Source organism: Coregonus lavaretus, assembly GCF_964263955.1.
Source record: "Coregonus lavaretus genome assembly, chromosome: 31".
NCBI classification, from domain to species: Eukaryota; Metazoa; Chordata; class Actinopteri; order Salmoniformes; family Salmonidae; genus Coregonus; species Coregonus lavaretus.
In genome coordinates, this window is record NC_140018.1 from 12,826,255 (window position 1) to 12,844,155 (window position 17,901).

The window sequence follows — 17,901 nt, forward strand, 5'->3', positions numbered from 1 at the left end:
GAGAGAAGGTAATATAGGCTTGGTAAAAATAAAAAAAGAAGCTAAACACAAGATAGTTAAGGAGTGTACGTTATATATATATATTTTTAATAGGTTTAAGCTATAGCCTAATGCCCATGCATCCGACAGAGATGGAGAGAAACAATATTTTCTGACTGGACACTGCTTTGGTGGAATTCTCCACTCTGTCTGACCTACATTCCTCTCCTGCGTTCTGTATCACACATTTATTGAAATAGGCTATAGCAAATGGTAATAGGCAAATAAATGACTCAATGTCACTTGTGTGCTGCCCTGCTGTGCTGCCCTGCGAGACTCCGTTCTTTACTGCAGGGCGCCAGTCAAGTTCAAGTAGGCTAAACCATTGTCTATCCCGTCACGATGTCGTCAATCATTGTCGTAATATCGCCCAACCCTAGTGTGTGTGTCTCTCTGCTGAGGAGGTTGACTGATTGCTATGCACCGCTGGGCTGGGACAGACACAGTCTCACACACTGCTGGGCTGGGACAGACACAGAAAAACACTAAGCTGGGACTAATGTGTGGAGTACACACACACACACACACAGAGAGTGTCATCCTTGTTTATCCTAAACAAGGATAAAACTTCAAAAGCATACTATGCCAGCCACAGACATACTTTAAATGATTGGGATTACAGTATCAACACAGTACCAACATAATGCATTAATTGTGCCATAATCCTATACATGATTCCTATTGGCAGGTGTGTTGAAGTTGGTCACTTCCCCACTCCCTCACCTTCTTGTCAGGCAGGTTGAAGAGGAACTCCCTGTCAAAGCGTCCAGGCCTCCGTAGAGCAGGGTCTATGGAGTCCAGTCTATTGGTAGCACCGATCACCACCATTTCCCCTCGGCTGTCCAGGCCGTCCATCAACGCCAGCAGAGTGGACACTATGGAGCTGGGGGAGGAAAGGAGAGCGTGAGGGAGAGAGGGAAGAGAGTGAGTATGGTCAAACCATAGTAAAAACTGATCACTACCTTTGAGTATCAGAAACCATCACCAAATGGAGATGTCTAAACCAAACTGCTACTCCTGCTTCATATAGTACCTGTGTATCTGGTCCTGTCTGCTGGAGCGCACTGGGGCCAGCCCGTCTATCTCATCAAAGAAGATTATGGAGGGTCTCATCAGGTATGCCTAGTAAAGAGAGGAACACACAACCGTCACACAATTATCATGTCTATTAAGTGAATGTTAAGTATCCCTATATTTCTGTTAGTACGGTGCTATCACTCTTATTAGTACGCCTGTGCAGTGTCTCACTGTGGATGGACCTGGCCTGAGTGCAATGGCAACTATGTACTGCGGAAATACGGTGAAGTTAACATTGTTAAACTGGAATCTAGTCGTTGTATCATTTTGAGTTAACAACTCTCACAAGGTAAGAACACTCTGGACTAGAGGTCTTTACGGATCCATCTGTACCCGAATACACAAGACCCGATCCAGGACCCAAGTGGGTCCAGATCCAGAATTCTAAATAATGTCACGGGTATGTGTAATTCTAACTGACTTGTCTGGAAGGGCCCATACAGATCAGAACACGACTGCTGCAGTGGAGATAGATAAGATAAGATAGATAAGATAGATAAGATAAGATATATAAGATAGATAAGATAGATAAGATAGATAGATAGATAGATAGAGAGAAATTGTATCATTTATGCTGCTGCTCTTGCTTTTCACGTGAGTAGAGCGTGGCGCATGCAGCTTGTTGTTGGCCAATCATCAAAGCGGCAATAGGCTACAGTCATAGAGCCTCGCTCCGTGTGTGGCAAAAGTTAGGCGAAACACTATATATACAAAAGTATGAAGACACCCCTTGAAATTAGTGGGTTTGGCTCTAATCAGCTACACACGTTGCTGACAGGTGTATAAAATCAAGCATGCAGACGTGCAATCTCCATAGACAAACATTGGCAGCAGAATGGCCTTACTAAAGAGCTCAGTGACTTTCAACATGGCATCGTCATAAGATGCCACCTTTCCAACAAGAGCTGCCCCAGTCAACTGTAAGTGCTGTTATTGTGAAGTGGAAACATCTAGGAGCAACAACGGCTCAGCTGCGAAGTGGTAGGCCACACAAGCTCACAGAATCGTCTGTCCTCGGTTGCCACACTCACTACCGAGTTCCAAACTGCCTCTGGAAGCAACGTCAGCAAAATAACTGTTAGTCCGGAGCTTCATGAAACGGGTTTTCATGGCCGAGCAGCAGCACACAAGCCTAAGATCACCATGCGTAATGCCAAGCGTCGGCTGGAGTAGTGTAAAGCTCGCCCCCATTGGACTCTGGAGCAATGGAAACGTTTTCTCTGGAGTGATGAATCCCGTTTCACCATCTGACAGTCTGACGGACAAATCTGGGTTTGGCGGATGCCAGGAGAACGCTACCTCCCCCAATGCATAGTGCCAACTGTAAACTTTGGTGGTGGAGGAATAATGGTCTGGGGCTGTTTTTCATGGTTCGGTCTAGGCCCCTTGGTTCCAGTGAAGGAGATTCTTAACGCTACTGCATATAATGACATTCTGTGCTTCCAACATTGTGCCAACAGTTTGGGGAAGGTCCTTTCCTGTTTCAGCATGACAATGCCCCCGTGCACAAAGCGAGGTCCATACAGAAATGGTTTGTCGAGATCGGTGTGGAAGAACTTGACTGGCCTGCACAGAGCCCTGACCTCAACCCCATTGAACACCTTCGCGATTAACTGGAACGTCGACTGCGAGCCAGGTCTAATCGCCCAACATCAGTGCCCGACCTCACGAACGCTCGTGGCTGAATGGAAGCAAGTCCCCGCAGCAATGTTCCAACATCTAATGGAAAGCCTTTCCAGAACAGTGGAGGCTGTTATAGCAGCAAAGGGGGGACCAACTCCATATTAATGCCCATGATTTTGGAATGAGATGTTCGACGAGCAGGTGTCCACATACTTTTGGTCATGTAGTGTATCTAATCAATGGATGGAATTAAAATTACGAAATTAAATGTTAAAGGAGAAGTATTTCAAACGACCAAAGAGCCAACAGGTAGTCTGCTACTTTATATTCTGAATGGGGTTGTTGTTATTTGTAACTGTAAGATGAGAAAGCGCATGCACTGCAGCCTCAGTTAGCCTAGCTAGCTAACGTTAGCTAGCTTAACTAGCTTCTCCAGGTTTGATGCAGTCAAGACAGGTACTACTTACTCATATTTGATTATAAATAACCTAGCTGTGGCAGCATTAGTCTACTATAGTTCGAGTCGGCTTGGTTGGTTGCCATCTCTCCCTCCTGCCTGTGTCACTCGCTCACGGGTCTCTATATTTTTTTGAATTAATTGATGCATTTCGGGTCCGGGTGGGAAAGCCCCAGGTCCATTTCGGAACAGGTCCAACTGAACACCTCTACTTTGGACTACAGGTGCATCAGCTAGCCTAAAAAGACAGTGTTCCGGATGGCAACTGGTCCAAGTAAGCACACTACAAACACACACAGGGAATTCACTAAATAAAGTCCATGACGCTGTCCAACTGATAAGCCTTGGCTCATGCTCACCTGGTCGAAGAGCAGGCGTAGCTGTCGTTCTGATTCGCCGACCCACTTGCTGAGGCAGTCAGCGCCCTTCCTCATGAAGAAAGACACTTTCTTGTCACCTTGACTACACTCGTTGGCCAAAGCCCGCGCTACTAGGGTCTTCCCTGTACCTGGTGGGCCGTAGAACAGACACCCTCTGTAGGAGAGGAGGGGGGCAGAGAGAGAGAGAGACAGGTAAATAACAAGTCTCACTTTTATTGACCGAGGAACTACACATTGTAACCATTCAGTTTTTCCTCATCTGTCTTGAAATTAAATAACAGTTATAAATTTCAAACAAAGAAGGATACATGCTTGATATGTCTGAACATGAATACATGCGAGTTTCCAGGTGGCTTTGCTCTTTACCTTGGTGGCTGTATCTTGAACCTCTCGAAAACCTCTGGGTAGAGGAGTGGGAAGACCACCATCTCCTTCAGGGACTGGATGTGGTTGGACAGCCCTCCTACGCTGTCAAACTTCACTGAGGTGTCCAGATTCATGGGGTCCACGTCAGCGAGGCTAGCTCCCACCTTGGCCCTGTCCCTCAGCACCCCACTGGCCAGGTCCTCTGCTCTCAAGTTCATAGGCAGACACCTTTACAAATAGCAAGTGTTAGCACTGTGCTTCCAGATATATCTGCAGCTCAACACTGATAGACCGGTGACAGACAGTCGATGTGCTGTGGTCCTTTGTAGCTCAGTGCGTCGAGCATGGTGCTTGTTACGCCAGGGTAGTGTGTTCAATTCCCGGGACCGCCCATATGTAAAATGCATGCACGCATGACTAAGTCGCTTTGGATAAAAGTGTCTGCTAAATGGCATATTATTATTGCTGTGAGCTTTCTGGTGCATAACGGCTGCAGTGTATCACTAGGGCTGTTGTGGTGATCGTATTTCCACCACACCAACGGTCACAAGTCATGATTGCAGTCAAATTTCATGTGACGGTTTAGTCACGGTAATTAGGGTCCTCCAAGCTCTGATGCTGCTGATGGTCATTAGTAGCCTACCAAACTTGCTAACTGCCTGGTACTCAGCACTCTATTGTCCCTCTAATCACTGACATTAATGCAAATGTAATCGAAAATCTAATCAAAAGACTTCATGAGCGTCCATGACCTCATGTTGCGCAACATTTCTATAGGCTATGCAATTGCGTGAGAAAAGGAGGATCCTATAAGCTTTCTATAGGCTAATCAACTTTCCTAATATTAAGCACATTGCGTCACTTTACAACAGGAGTATAAGCCTACCTGGCTGAAAATGAACCAAGGGAAAAGCGTCCTCCCTTCGTTATTTAAGTGCATAGATGATACGTCTTTTTTTCTTATTGGGTATGACACTACACGCTTGTCACACCTGTATTTGGGGAGTTTCTCCAATTCTTCTCTACAGATTCTTTCAAGCTCTGTCAGGTTGGATGGGTAGGGTCGCTGCACAGCTATTTTCAGGTCTCTCCAGAGATGTTCGATTGGGTTCAAGTACGGGCCCTGGCTGGGCCACTCAAGGACATTCAGAGACTTGTCCCGAAGGACACTCCTGCGTTGTCTTGGCTGTGTGCTTAGGGTTGTTGACCTGTTGGAAGGTGAACCTTCACCCCAGTCTAAGGTCCTGAGGGCTATGGAGCAGGTTTTTATCAAGGATCTCTATGTACTTTGCTCCGTTCATCTTTCCCTCGATCCTGACTAGTCTCCCAGTTCCTGCCGCTGCAAAACATCCCCACAGCATGATGCTGCCACCACCATGCTTCACTGTAGGGATGGTGCCAGGTTTCCTCCAGATGTGATGCTTGGCATTCAGGACAAAGAGTTCAATCTTGGTTTCATCAGACCAGAGAATCTTGTTTCTCATGGTCAGATGCCTTTTGGCAAACTCAAAACGGGCTGTCATGTGCCTTTTACTGAGGAGTGGCTTCCGTCTGGCCACTCTACCATAAAGGCCTGATTGGTGGAGTGCTGCAGAGATGGTTGTCCTTCTGGAAGGTTCTCCCATCTCCACAGAGGAACTCTGGAGCTCTGTCAGAGTGACCATTGGGTTCTTGGTCACCTACCTGACCAACGCCCTTCTCCCCCGATTGCTCAGTTTGGCCGGGCGGAAGAGTCTTGGTGGTTCCAAACTTCTTCCATTTAAGAATGATGGAGGCCACTGTGTTCTTGCTGCATAAATTTTTTGCTACCCTTCCCCAGATCTGTGCCTCAACACAATCCTAAAATAAATCTAAAAACCTGTTTTCGCTTTGTCATTATAGGGTAATTGTGTGTAGATTGATGAGGATGTTTTATTTATTTAATCCATTTTAGAATAAGGCTGTAACGTAACAAATTGTGGAATAATTCAAGGGGTCTGAATACTTTCCGAATGCACTCTGTAAAGACAACACTAAATTAAGAATAGTTTGATGGGTGACAATACTATCACTTGTGGATTATATATTATCACTTGTGAATGATGTCCAGCTTGTGCAGTAAGGCAAGAAACAGCTTGCCTTTTTTTGCGACTTCTTCAAATCATAGTAGCACACCTCAAATAGTCTAGCCCATAGACTTAAATGTTTTGATAAGGTTTGTATTACAACTGAAGTGCCAAATAACTTCTTAAAATGAAGCACATTAATCCGCTTTATAACCGGTGTAGAGCCTAACTGCCATGCATAGGCTGCGGGTGAGTTTCAAGTTTGGGGAAGATAATTTTCACCATAAAAATGCAGCTTTAAAATAAAGCATTACATGCATAATCACATTATGTCGTCACTTTAAAGAAAAGTGCTAATATATTTGAAAATCACGTCAAACACTTATCATCAAAACAGCAATCATACTTTCAAAACTCACCTCACTGTGATGATCAATTTGAAAAAATAAGTTCAACAGCAGGTTGAAACAGTGTCAACAAAATGGACACCGCTTTCTAAGGTGAAGATTCATTCTAAAACACCCATATGCTTATGAGCCCAAGCCCGAAAAAATACAAAACTGAATTAAAATGATGATTGTGCCATTATACAATACATTTTACATTTTAGTCATTTAGCAGACGCTCTTATCCAGAGCGACTTACAGTTAGTGAGTGCATACATTTTTCATACTGGCCCCCCGTGGGAATCGAACCCACAACCCTGGCGTTGCAAGCGCCATGCTCTACCAACGGAGCTACAGGAGGCCCAATACATAGCCTACTGCATATTATGCATGGCAGAAAAACATACAACAAAACTGATTTAAGAGGTCTTTGGTACATCATTAGTCTAGCCTTGGAGTGTGGATTGTATTATTATGCATACTGGATGGACTGGTTACCTTATGCTACGCTCCAAAATGTATATCCATGAGTCTGGGAGAGAATGTATAGCCATAGGCGATGCTGTTGGTTCATTGATTGTGTAGGGCGGCTTACAGGTAGCCTACAATTAGTGAATTTGTATTTGATTTTGAATAACCTAGTAATATTTATTTAATTTTTTTCTCCCCCATAATTGAGTGACATTACCTTTAGCTATACAGAATATCTCACCACCATGCGCTTCCATCTCCCCTCTCTCCTTTATTCCTTTCTCGAGCACGCAGACGGGCTTTCAACAAATTTAGTGAAATGTGTTTCGTTGCGAAAACATGTTACTATTGATGTTCCCGAACAGATTTCACTTGGTTTCCCAAATGAAGCACTGGGTAGCTGCAGGAACAAGGTTGGAGAGCCCATGGCATACAGAGTTTGGGTGAAATATAACATATCAGGCAGCGAGAGCATGCTCCTCAAACAGTGGTTGACGCGTGGAGTGAAATAAGTGTTCATGTATTTATTTCTCAGCTGCTCATATGAAGCACATGCTCCACTATAAAACCAAAGTAAGTAGCCTATAAAAACGGACCGGCGGGAAAGCTCGCGGCCTCCATTGCCTATTCGAGTGCATACAGACAACATGTATTTTTTCCCCTGCCCATTTGATAATGGCCCATTCTAAATCGAAACTAATTTGACATATTAGTAAAGACAAGATTACATTGAGAATAGTCTGATGGGTGAAAATCACTTGATGAGAGAACAGCTGTGCAGCCTGAGGCAAGGAACAGAGTGCAAGTTTTTTATGCTTCTTTCCCAAATCATCAATATCCGAGTCGCACCATGCAGCTCATATATGTTTTGATTTCTAAGACATTTTAAGGTGTGTATCATTCACAACTAAAGTTGCCAAATAACTCTAAATCTAGCATATAGGACCCGTTTCAAGTGATCGCTTTTACGCTCAATATAGCCATGTCATACGCGCACTCGCACCGTAACAGGAAAAATAACATTTAATTTTTTACAGCTAAGTCAAGTATATTCTTCTTACCAAAAAAATATGGCACGGGACTGAAGCATATCTTGTCAGCTAAATGAACAAGCCTATAGCCTATGGCATGGAGCATAGCCAGATAACATACAGTAAGCCAACTCATATTCTGTTCTTCTGAAATACATTTTCTTCATATCATAATGTTTCTTTAGACCTGACTAAAATAATTTATGCATTTATAGTGATGGTGTATATTAAATTGGCCTGGAGTGTTTATTTTAATTAACGGTCATTTACTGTGAGACGGGCAGTCTTTTGCATGACGATAACCGGCTGACAAAATTTTAAGACCGCCACAACCCTATGTATCACCACCATATGTACATACATTATGGGTGGTGAATGGAAAGTGCTGTGAACTAGTGAAAAGACATGTATGCATTGTATGGTATATCAAAATCCACTAGGTGAGTGACAGAGAAAAAGGAGGAGAGGTATTCACCTGTTCCTGGCCCGGTTCATGCTCTTGCTTTTCCTCCTCTCGAATCTGTCCTCGTCAGACGACGACGTGGTGTCGCTACTGTGGATAGCATGCTTCTTCACTCTGGACCACAGGGGGAGAGAAAAAAGACAGATCGCTCCATATTACACCATGTCAATGTATAGGTAAGCAGTGTTTTTCTTATAAATAATTGTTCACGCTGGGTACAAGACCAACCGTATATGGCTTCTCCTAGCTGGGGATCTGTGGGTGTCAAACAGTGAGGGATTGGTTTGTTTTCTGTTGACGGGCTCTAGAATGCAATCATAGAGACAGAAGATGTTAAAAAGCAGCAGTCCTCTAGAGGTATAAAGCAAAGACTACCAGGAAATGGTTTCATGCAAGAAAAGGAAAGCTTCAGGCAATTTAGAGGGCCAGTTTCCCAGACCCAGATACAGCCTACTACTCCTTGACTAAAAGCTTAATGGTGAATCTGGGGCCGGGAAACTGGCCCTTAGTGATGGCAAAAATCACAAAATAATCTGTTTTTTTCTTTACCAATAGGTGGCGCCTCGTATCTCTGTACAGTCTTGCGCTGCCTCAGGTTGTACGGTCTGTCATTCTCCTCTCCTACCTCCTCTGCCTCGTCTCCATCCTCATCATCATCATCATCCTCATCCTCCGCTTCATCATCCTCCTCTTCCCCATGAGACTCTGAGACAAAGTAAACAAGAAAAATATACTTTTTTTGGGGGGTGGGGGGGTACTTTTTACTCACCAACTTCGTGATATCCAATTGGTAGTTACATCACTGCAACTCCCGTACAGACTCGGGAGAGGCGAAGGTCGAGAGCCATGCGTCCTCCGAAACACGACCCTGCCAAGCATTGCTTCTTGACACACTGCTCACTTAACACGGAAGCCAGCCGGACCAATGTATCAGAGGAAACACCGTACAACTGGCGAACGAAGTCAGCGTGCATGCGCCAGGCCCACCACAAGGAGTCTAGTGCGCGATAGGACTGGGACATCACTGCCGGCTAAACCCTCCCCTAACCCGGACGACGCTGGGCCAATTGTGCGCCACCTCATGGGTCTCCCGGTCACGACACAGCCTGGGACCGAACCCGGGTTTGCAGCGACGCCTCTAGCACAGCGATGCAGTGCCTTAGACCACTGCGCCACCGACCTGTCGCTATGACAAAACTACAGTTCTCACAGTCTCTGCACAGATTTACAAGTAATCCAAACTAAGTCAAACCTTCAGTACCCTCTTCCTCCTCCTCCTCCTCCTCCTCCTCCGTCTTGCTCATGGCTTTGTGGTGAGCCTGCATGCCAAAGGTGTTCCTGCGCAGTGACTTCCTCCTCTTCACACGAGAATACATGTCCATGTTTTCCTAGAAGACCAGGAGTGGAGGAAACGCAGGTTTAGCTAGCTGGCCTGCCTTCATAACGTCCACCAACAACCCACTTTCATGTTGCCATGGTGCATTTTATTTATGGAATAATACAGATTGATTGGCAGACTCACCACCTCAGTGTCAGTCCACATGCGGAGTCTCTCCACCTCCCTGTTCTGTCTGATGCTGCTGATGTTGTCCATCTCCTGAAGCACTGCCTCCGCCGTGCTGACAATACACACATCGTCATCGTAAGTATCCAACACAGATGCATATGAATGAGTTTACCGAAGTTCTACCAGTAAGGCTGAGCCGTTCATCACGTTACACACCTTCATATCTACCCATCACTTTTCACCAGTCTGCCAACCATTAAACAATGAGATTCATACTGCCCACCTCGTAGCAGTTTTCACGTTGTTTTACAGATCCACCACCACGTCATACACATTCATTATTTTGTCAAATATTACATCTTTCAAAATGCTCAGTTCGACTATGAAGCCTGTCTGGTAGAAATGTTGACCTCTGGTTGAGGTGTGTGTTTCCGTTAGCCGGTAATAGCCAGCTTATGTTTGATAAACAAATTGAAAAGACGATAAACAAAATTGGCTCTGGCCGATTGTCTGGAAAGAAGAAGAAAAAAAAATCCCATTACGAAATGATGTTTTGTAGCCTATGGATTGGTGGAAATACCAGTCGATGGAAATACATTTGACTGGTCATGCTTAACGGTCTATAGGTTAATCTGCATAATTTAGTGGAATGAAATTGGAGCGTGTGTACAGTATATTTGTTATGTATCTTATTTATCACACGCGTACAGCATACAGATACAGAGCCTTTGAGTGGAGAATCTGTCAGACAGTGCCAGAGCTGCAGCATCTTGTGGTGCTTTCAAGACAAATAGGAACTCTGAAAAGTACGAGGTCAAACCATGACGTCAGTGATCTTCAGGCCGGAAAGTCAGAGCTCTAGAAAGAGGCCCGAGTTGGAATACCGTTTCTAATGGATATTTTCATCTCTGTCACATGAAACCGCTCACATGTGCAGGGCCCTTTTGACAACAGTGTTTTTCCTCTAATTACATTATAGAATGAACACTCACACCTAGTCTACTACCTTGTGCGTATTGCTGAGCTTATAATGTGAATAAATAATATTTTATCAACATTTTAAGATAAATGTTCTGATCTGTTCCATCAAACTCATTGCTTTTGAACAGTTTTTCCTTAATGTAGCCGAGGCCTGCTGGTTGGATGGATTTGGGATATATCGTCCCCCAACTGTCCCAGAGTCTGTTTGGAATATTTCTTTCTCAACAAGCTGACCAATAGAATAGGTAGCCTAAACTTTTCTAATATCGTAGATTGACATAGGCTAGTGATTTTGCTGTTCGTTACTCGTCATGTTAGCTGAGGAAAAGTACATGTGGACAGTTATTCTAACATGTTCAAAGTACACATCAGAATTCGGTAAGAAGGACTGCACAGCGTTGCATGTTCTGTTAATATGAATTACCATAATAAAACAAGGAAAATTCATTTTGCCTGTCCCCACAAAGAAAAATACTATTTTAGGCTTAGGGGTTAGGTTTAGGTTTACAATTAGGGTTATGGTTAGAATTAGCGTTAAGAGGTTTGGGTTAGGGAAAATAGGATTTTGAATAGGAATCAATTGTTTGGTACCCACAAGGATCATAAAACAAACGTGTGTGTGTTACCTGTTGACGAGCTGGTCAAAGAGCAGGCTCTGGTTGAGGTGTTCAAACTGGCTCTTCCTCACTCGGCAGCTCCTCTTCAGGTCAACATGGCCGTTCATGTGAGAGTGGTCTCCTGCCCCCTCCTCCTTATGGGCTGCATGGGTCAGAGGTTACAGATCAAAACAAAGCAGTTCCATCTAACTAATACTCCAACTAATACTGTACCTACATGCAAACAATGTGGTCATGGTCTTGGAACAACCAAATGAAAATGAAAGCTTTGGTAATGAAAATGATGTTACCATGTCCATTTTGCAGGGCGCCAGATGACAACCTGAAACAACACATTGAGATGTGTCAATATAAACACATTGCAAAAAAATATAAAAAATGCTCCATTCTCAGACACAGTCAACAACAGATGGGGTTGAATCCACAGTCCACACGGCCAGTACAGGAATTGAAACCAAAACGGCCACAACCCGTGCTGTTCCCTTGCCCCCTCACCTGGTGCGGTGGGTGGGCATGACCCAGGAGACCCTCTGGCTCTTGGCCTGGGACGAGGGAGTGATGTTGCTGGAGCTTGGGGGGTTCTGTCTACGGGTCCGCTTCGAGGGAGGGGACATTCGAGGACTGCTAGGACTGCTCACATCACTGCTGGGATCCTTCTGGAGGGGAGGAGAGACAGTGGTTAGAGAGAAGGAGATGGGGAGAGAGAGAGGATGGAGATGGGGAAAGAGAGAGGATGGAGATAGAGAGAGACAGAGACAGAGAGCGAGAGACTGAGATGGGGAGAGAGAGGATGGAGATGGGGAGAGAGAGAGACACAGACAGACAGAGAAACAGACAGAGCGAGACGGACAGAGCGAGATGGACAGAGAGACGGAGATGGGGAGAGAGAGAGGATGGAGATGGGGAGAGAGACAGAGAGAGAGAGAGAGAGAGACAAGACAGAGACAAGACAGAGCGAGAGCGAGAGACGATGGAGATGGGAGAGAGAGAGACAGACACAGAGGCAGAGAGAGAGAGAGAGGCAGAGACACAGAGGCAGAAAGAGGCAGAGAGACAGACAGACAGAGCGAGACGGACAGAGCGAGACGGACAGAGACAGACGGACAGAGAGCGATAGACAGACAGAGCGAGACAGAGACAGACGGACAGAGATGGACAGAGAGAGAGAAACAGACAGACAGCGAGAGAGAGAAAGAGGCAGAGAGACAGAGAGCGAGACGGACTGTGCGAGACGGACAGAGCGACAGGGACAGAGAAAAACAGACAGAGAGCGATAGAGACAGACAGACAGAGAGAGACACAGAAACAGAGACACAGAGAAAGAGCGAGAGAGGATGGAGATGGGGAGACAGAGAGAGAGAGACAGGCAGACAGACATACAGACAGAGACAAACAGACACACATAGAGAGAGAGAGAGAGAGACAGACAGACAGAGACAAACAGAGACACACAGACAGAGACATACAGAGAGACAGAGACAGACAGAGAGACAGACAGAGAGACAGACAGAGAGACAGACAGAGACAGACAGATGAAGTGAGTGACGCAAAGCCAGACTGGCTGAGAGATAAAAGAAGAGAGGTCTGCTGCAGACCTCCACAGAAGAAGAGATGGAGACAGACTCCTTGACGCACTGAATTTTTTATTTATCTATATACAGTTACATTTTGGGATAATATTTCTGACAACACATCGTATCGCTTTGACAACATCGCAATATTAGTTTTGTGCTAGTTGGCTGTACCTGCACCAAAACACCAGTATTTTTCCTTCATAGCTTGTTCCCCATCTTCTTTTTAAATAGGGAGACAATTTGTTTTTAGTCATTTAGCAGACGTTCTTATCCAGAGCGACTTACAGTTAGTGAGTGCATACATTTTTCTTTTCATATTTATTTCCATGACTGATCAAAACTTGGTTTTCATGGCTCTCTCATCCCTCTATAGTAGATATACAGTGAGTAATATGTTTGGAAAATCGAATCACAATACATATAGAATTGTGACAAACGTGAAAATAGTAATACATATCGGCACCAAAGTATCGTGATGGTGAGCAATATGGCGCCGGAGGGAATGGTGGCCGTTTTACAGGCTCCTGACCAATTGTGCTATTTTGTGTATTTTGTTTTGAGTCGAAGGCGAAAGACATTGATTATCGCGGACCAGGCACAAATCCCAGACACTCAAAGGAAGAGACGGCGCAATACAGTGGCTTGCCAAAGTATTCACCTCCCTTGGCATTTTTCTATTTTGTTGCCTTACAACCTGGAATTAAAATTGATTTTTTGGAGGTTTGTATCATTTGATTTACACAACATGCCTACCACTTTGAAGATGTAAAATAATTTTTGTGTGAAACAAACAAGACAAAAAAACAGAAAAACGTGCATAACTATTCACCCCCCCCCCCAAAGTCAATACTTTTTAGAGCCACCTTTTGCAGCATTTACAGCTGCAAGTCTCTTGGGGTATGTCTCTATAAGCTTGGCACATCTAGCCACTGGGATTTTTGCCCATTCTTCAAGGCAACACTGCTCCAGCTCCTTCAAGTTGGATGGGTTCCGCTGGTGTACAGAAATCTTTAAGTCATACCACAGATTCTCTATTGGATTGAGGTCTGGGCTTTGACTAGGCCATTCCAAGACATTTCCCCTTAACCACTTGAGTGTTGCTTTAGCAGTATGCTTAGGGTCATTGTCCTGCTGGAAGGTGAACCTCTGTCCCAGTCTCAAATCTCTGGAAGACTCAAAACTCTGTCGTAGCCGGCTGCGACCGGGAGACCCATGGGGCGGCGCACAATTGGCTCAGCGTCGTCCAGGGTAGGGGAGGGAATGGCCGGCAGGGATGTAGCTCAGTTGGTAGAGCATGGCGTTTGCAACGACAGGGTTGTGGGTTCGATTCCCACGGGGGGCTAGTATGAAAAATAAAAAATAATGTATGCACTCACTAACTGTAAGTCGCTCTGGATAAGAGAGTCTGCTAAATGACTAAAAATGTAAATGTAAAATGAAACCGGTTCCCCTCAAGAATTTCCCTGTAGTTAGCCCCATCCATCATTCCTTCAATTCTGACCAGTTCCCCAGTCCCTGCCGATGAAAAACATCCCCACAGCATGATGCTGCCACCACCATGCTTCACTGTGGGGATGGTGTTCTCGGGGTGATGAGAGGTGTTGGGTTTGCGCCAGACATGGCATTTTCATTGATGGTCAAAAAGCTCAATTTTAGTCTCATCTGACCAGAGTACCTTCTTCCATGTGTTTGGGGAGTCTCCCACATGCCTTTTGGCGAACACCAAACGTGTTTGCTTATTTTTTTCTTCAAGCAATGGCTTTTTTCTGGCCAGTCTTCCGTAAAGCCTAGCACTGTGGAGTGTACGGCTTAAAGTGGTCCTATGGACAGATACTCCGATCTCCGCTGTGGAGCTTTGCAGCTCCTTCAGGGTTATCTTTGGTCTCTTTGTTGCCTCTCTGATTAATGCCCTCCTTGCCTGGTCCGTGAGTTTTGGTGGGAGGCCCTCTCTTGGCAGGTTTGTTGCAGTGCCATATTCTTTCCATTTTTTAATAATGGATTTAATGGTGCTCCGTGGGATGTTCAAAGTTTAGGATATTTTTTTATAACCCAACCCTGAGCCGTACTTCTCCACAACTTTGTCCCTGACCTGTTTGGAGAGCTTCTTGGTCTTCATGGTGCCGCTTGCTTGGTGGTGCCCCTTGCTTAGTGGTGATGCAGACTCTGGGGCCTTTCAGAACAGGTGTTTACATACTGAGATCATGTGACACTTGGATTGCACACAGGTGGACTTTATTTAACTAATTATGTGACTTCTGAAGGTAATTGGTTGCACCAGATCTTATTTAGGGGCTTCATAGCAAAGGGGGTGAATACATATGCACGCACCACTTTTCCACAAAATTTTTTTTATTGATTTAAAAAAAAAAACACGTTATGTTTTTCATTTCACTTCACCAATTTGGACTATTTTGTGTATGTCCATTACATGAAATCCAAATAAAAATCCATTTCAATTACAGGTTGTAATGCAACAAAATAGGAAAAAACGCCTATCTAAGGATGTTTTCACATATAGGCCTCTTTAAAAGAACCAATCTCAGTCCTCTTTAAAGTGAACAGGGGTAAAAAAAAAATAAAGCAAAATAACTCAGTTATCTTTGTATTCACACTGCCCTTGCCTTTGAATGAGGACTGAACTATTTTGCCAGTTTACATCACCTATTTTGTGGACCGAGTCCTCTTTGCATTCACATTGCTATGTTTAAAAAGGAACCAATATCTTTTTCCAACATGCACTCTGGGTTTTTACAAAGTACAGGACAAGCCATTCAATCGGAACGTGTTATCGGACAGCTAGATATATCTACTTACACTTTGGAAGCTAACAGATTGTATTTAATTAAAATATATGATACAATAATTGTAATCAGAAGATACTATTTACATGTAGGCCTAAATTGTATTGCTAACAGAATAAATAGCAATATATATATATATATATATATATATATATATATATATATATATATATATATATATATATATATATATATATATATATATATATATATATATATATATATATATATATATATATATATATATATATATATATATATAACTGCACAATAGATAATGCTGTAATTGAAAATTGTACACCCAAAGTAGGCTACTGCCCCTTTATGAGCTAGAATAGATTTTGTACGCTATGGTGTGATTCTCACCAAATAGGTGGTCTTCTCACACTATTCAAACCCTACAATCCATAAACAGCTTATGAAGCTCTCAGATCACATATTGCAAACAAATAATCTTAACTAAAAACTGCACACATTCTGGAATTTCTGTGCGTCCTTGAAAAATTGCTAATCAATATCCAAAAACAGCACACATTTTCCCACGAACCTGCACATCATCTTCTCTCTTTAGTGGCACCAACGTGAGGGTTTATGGCAAGGGAAACGGTGTTGCAGTAGTCTAGTTTGTGGTAACCATGACAAACGAACCTGGGGAGATTTGCGTTCACATTGCCCTAAAAAATGGAACTGGATCTCGGAATTCAAGAGATTCGAACTCAGACCACCTCTCGAGACAGTCTCAGTTCGGTTCAGGAGCTCTTTTGAGGGGTCTGAGTTCATTTGGAGTGTTCACACTGCACAAAAAATTCAGCAACCGCACTGAGTTCACAAAGATTGGCTGAAAGGGACCAAGTGTGAAAACACCCTAAGTAAGTGGTTGAATTACGGTGACGGGCATCATATTGTGTTACCTTTCTGCGTGTTTGAGAAGTCAAAGCCCTTTGGATGAGATATTTGTACAGCTGCCACTGCCATCTTGATTTCCTTGCATTTTTTCTCCTCTCTGTTCTCAGCCAGTCTGCTCCTCCCCCCCTCTTCTCCGAGCAGAGTAGGCAGGCCCGTCGCCCTACTCCACACAGACACAGCATGTAGACATGCTGCTGGAGAGCCAGTACTGTTCTTCCTTCAGACAAGCATGCATCAAAACTTTGTTCATTTGCACAATGTCTGTCGTTCACATTCGCTTGTAAATGTCCAAACTCACCAAAAATGACATTCGGTAGCTCCAAATTATACATGTATAACTTTATGAGCTAAATTTCCTGTCTTTGCAATTTGTTTATTTTCGTTTGCGCTCGTTAGCATATTTAGCTAGCAGCCTCCATGGAAATTCGCTATTATAAGTCTCGAGGTTCTGCTCGCCCGAGTTAGAATACCTCATGATAAGCTGTAGACCATACTATTTATCTATATTTTTCGTAACTGTCTATTTACCACCACAAACTGATGCTGGCACTAATACTGCACTCAACGAGCTGTATAGGGCCATAAGCAAACAAGAAAATGCTCACCCAGAGGTGGCGCGCCTAGTGGCCGTTGACTTTAATGCATAAAAACTTCAATCCGTTTTACTTCATTTCTACTACCATGTCACCTGTTCTCTAGATTACCTTTACACCACACACAGACAGGCATACAAAGCTCTCCCTCCATTTGGCAAATCTGACCATAAATCTCTCCTCCTGATTCCTGCTTACAAGCAAAAACTCAAACAGGAAGTACCAGTAACACCCTCAATACGGAAGTGGTCCGATGAAGCGGATGCTAAACTACAAGACTGTTTCGCTAGCACAGACTGGAATATGGTCCAGATTCATCCGATAGCATTGAGGAGTTTACCAAATCAGTCACCGGCTTCATTAATAAGTGCATTGACGACGTTGTCCCCACAGTGACCATACGTATATATCCCAACCAGAAGCCATGGATTACAGGCAACATCCGCACTGAGCTAAAAGGCTAGACCTGCCACTTTCAACGAGCGGGACACTAATCCGGACGCTAATAAGAAATCCTGCTACGCCCGCCAACGAACCATCAAACAGGCAAAGTGTCAATACAGGACTAAGATGGAATCCTACTA

The 17,901-nt window shown here is 44.0% G+C and overlaps 1 protein-coding gene across 1 annotated transcript in view; it reads right to left on the minus strand.

Moving 5' to 3' along the window:
* Positions 1 to 17,901, minus strand: part of atad2b (ATPase family AAA domain containing 2B) — a 117,959-nt gene that overhangs the window by 95,926 nt on the left and 4,132 nt on the right. Inside the window, exons 2-13 of the mRNA XM_084149509.1 lie at positions 11,939 to 12,099; positions 11,734 to 11,765; positions 11,453 to 11,585; positions 9,861 to 9,957; positions 9,591 to 9,726; positions 8,888 to 9,043; positions 8,567 to 8,642; positions 8,351 to 8,452; positions 3,943 to 4,170; positions 3,556 to 3,730; positions 1,073 to 1,161; positions 763 to 922 (exon numbers count right to left, since the gene is read on the minus strand). Of these exons, the coding sequence (XP_084005635.1) occupies positions 763 to 922; positions 1,073 to 1,161; positions 3,556 to 3,730; positions 3,943 to 4,170; positions 8,351 to 8,452; positions 8,567 to 8,642; positions 8,888 to 9,043; positions 9,591 to 9,726; positions 9,861 to 9,957; positions 11,453 to 11,585; positions 11,734 to 11,765; positions 11,939 to 12,099 (1,545 nt within the window). The remainder of the gene's footprint in view (positions 1 to 762; positions 923 to 1,072; positions 1,162 to 3,555; positions 3,731 to 3,942; positions 4,171 to 8,350; positions 8,453 to 8,566; positions 8,643 to 8,887; positions 9,044 to 9,590; positions 9,727 to 9,860; positions 9,958 to 11,452; positions 11,586 to 11,733; positions 11,766 to 11,938; positions 12,100 to 17,901) is intronic.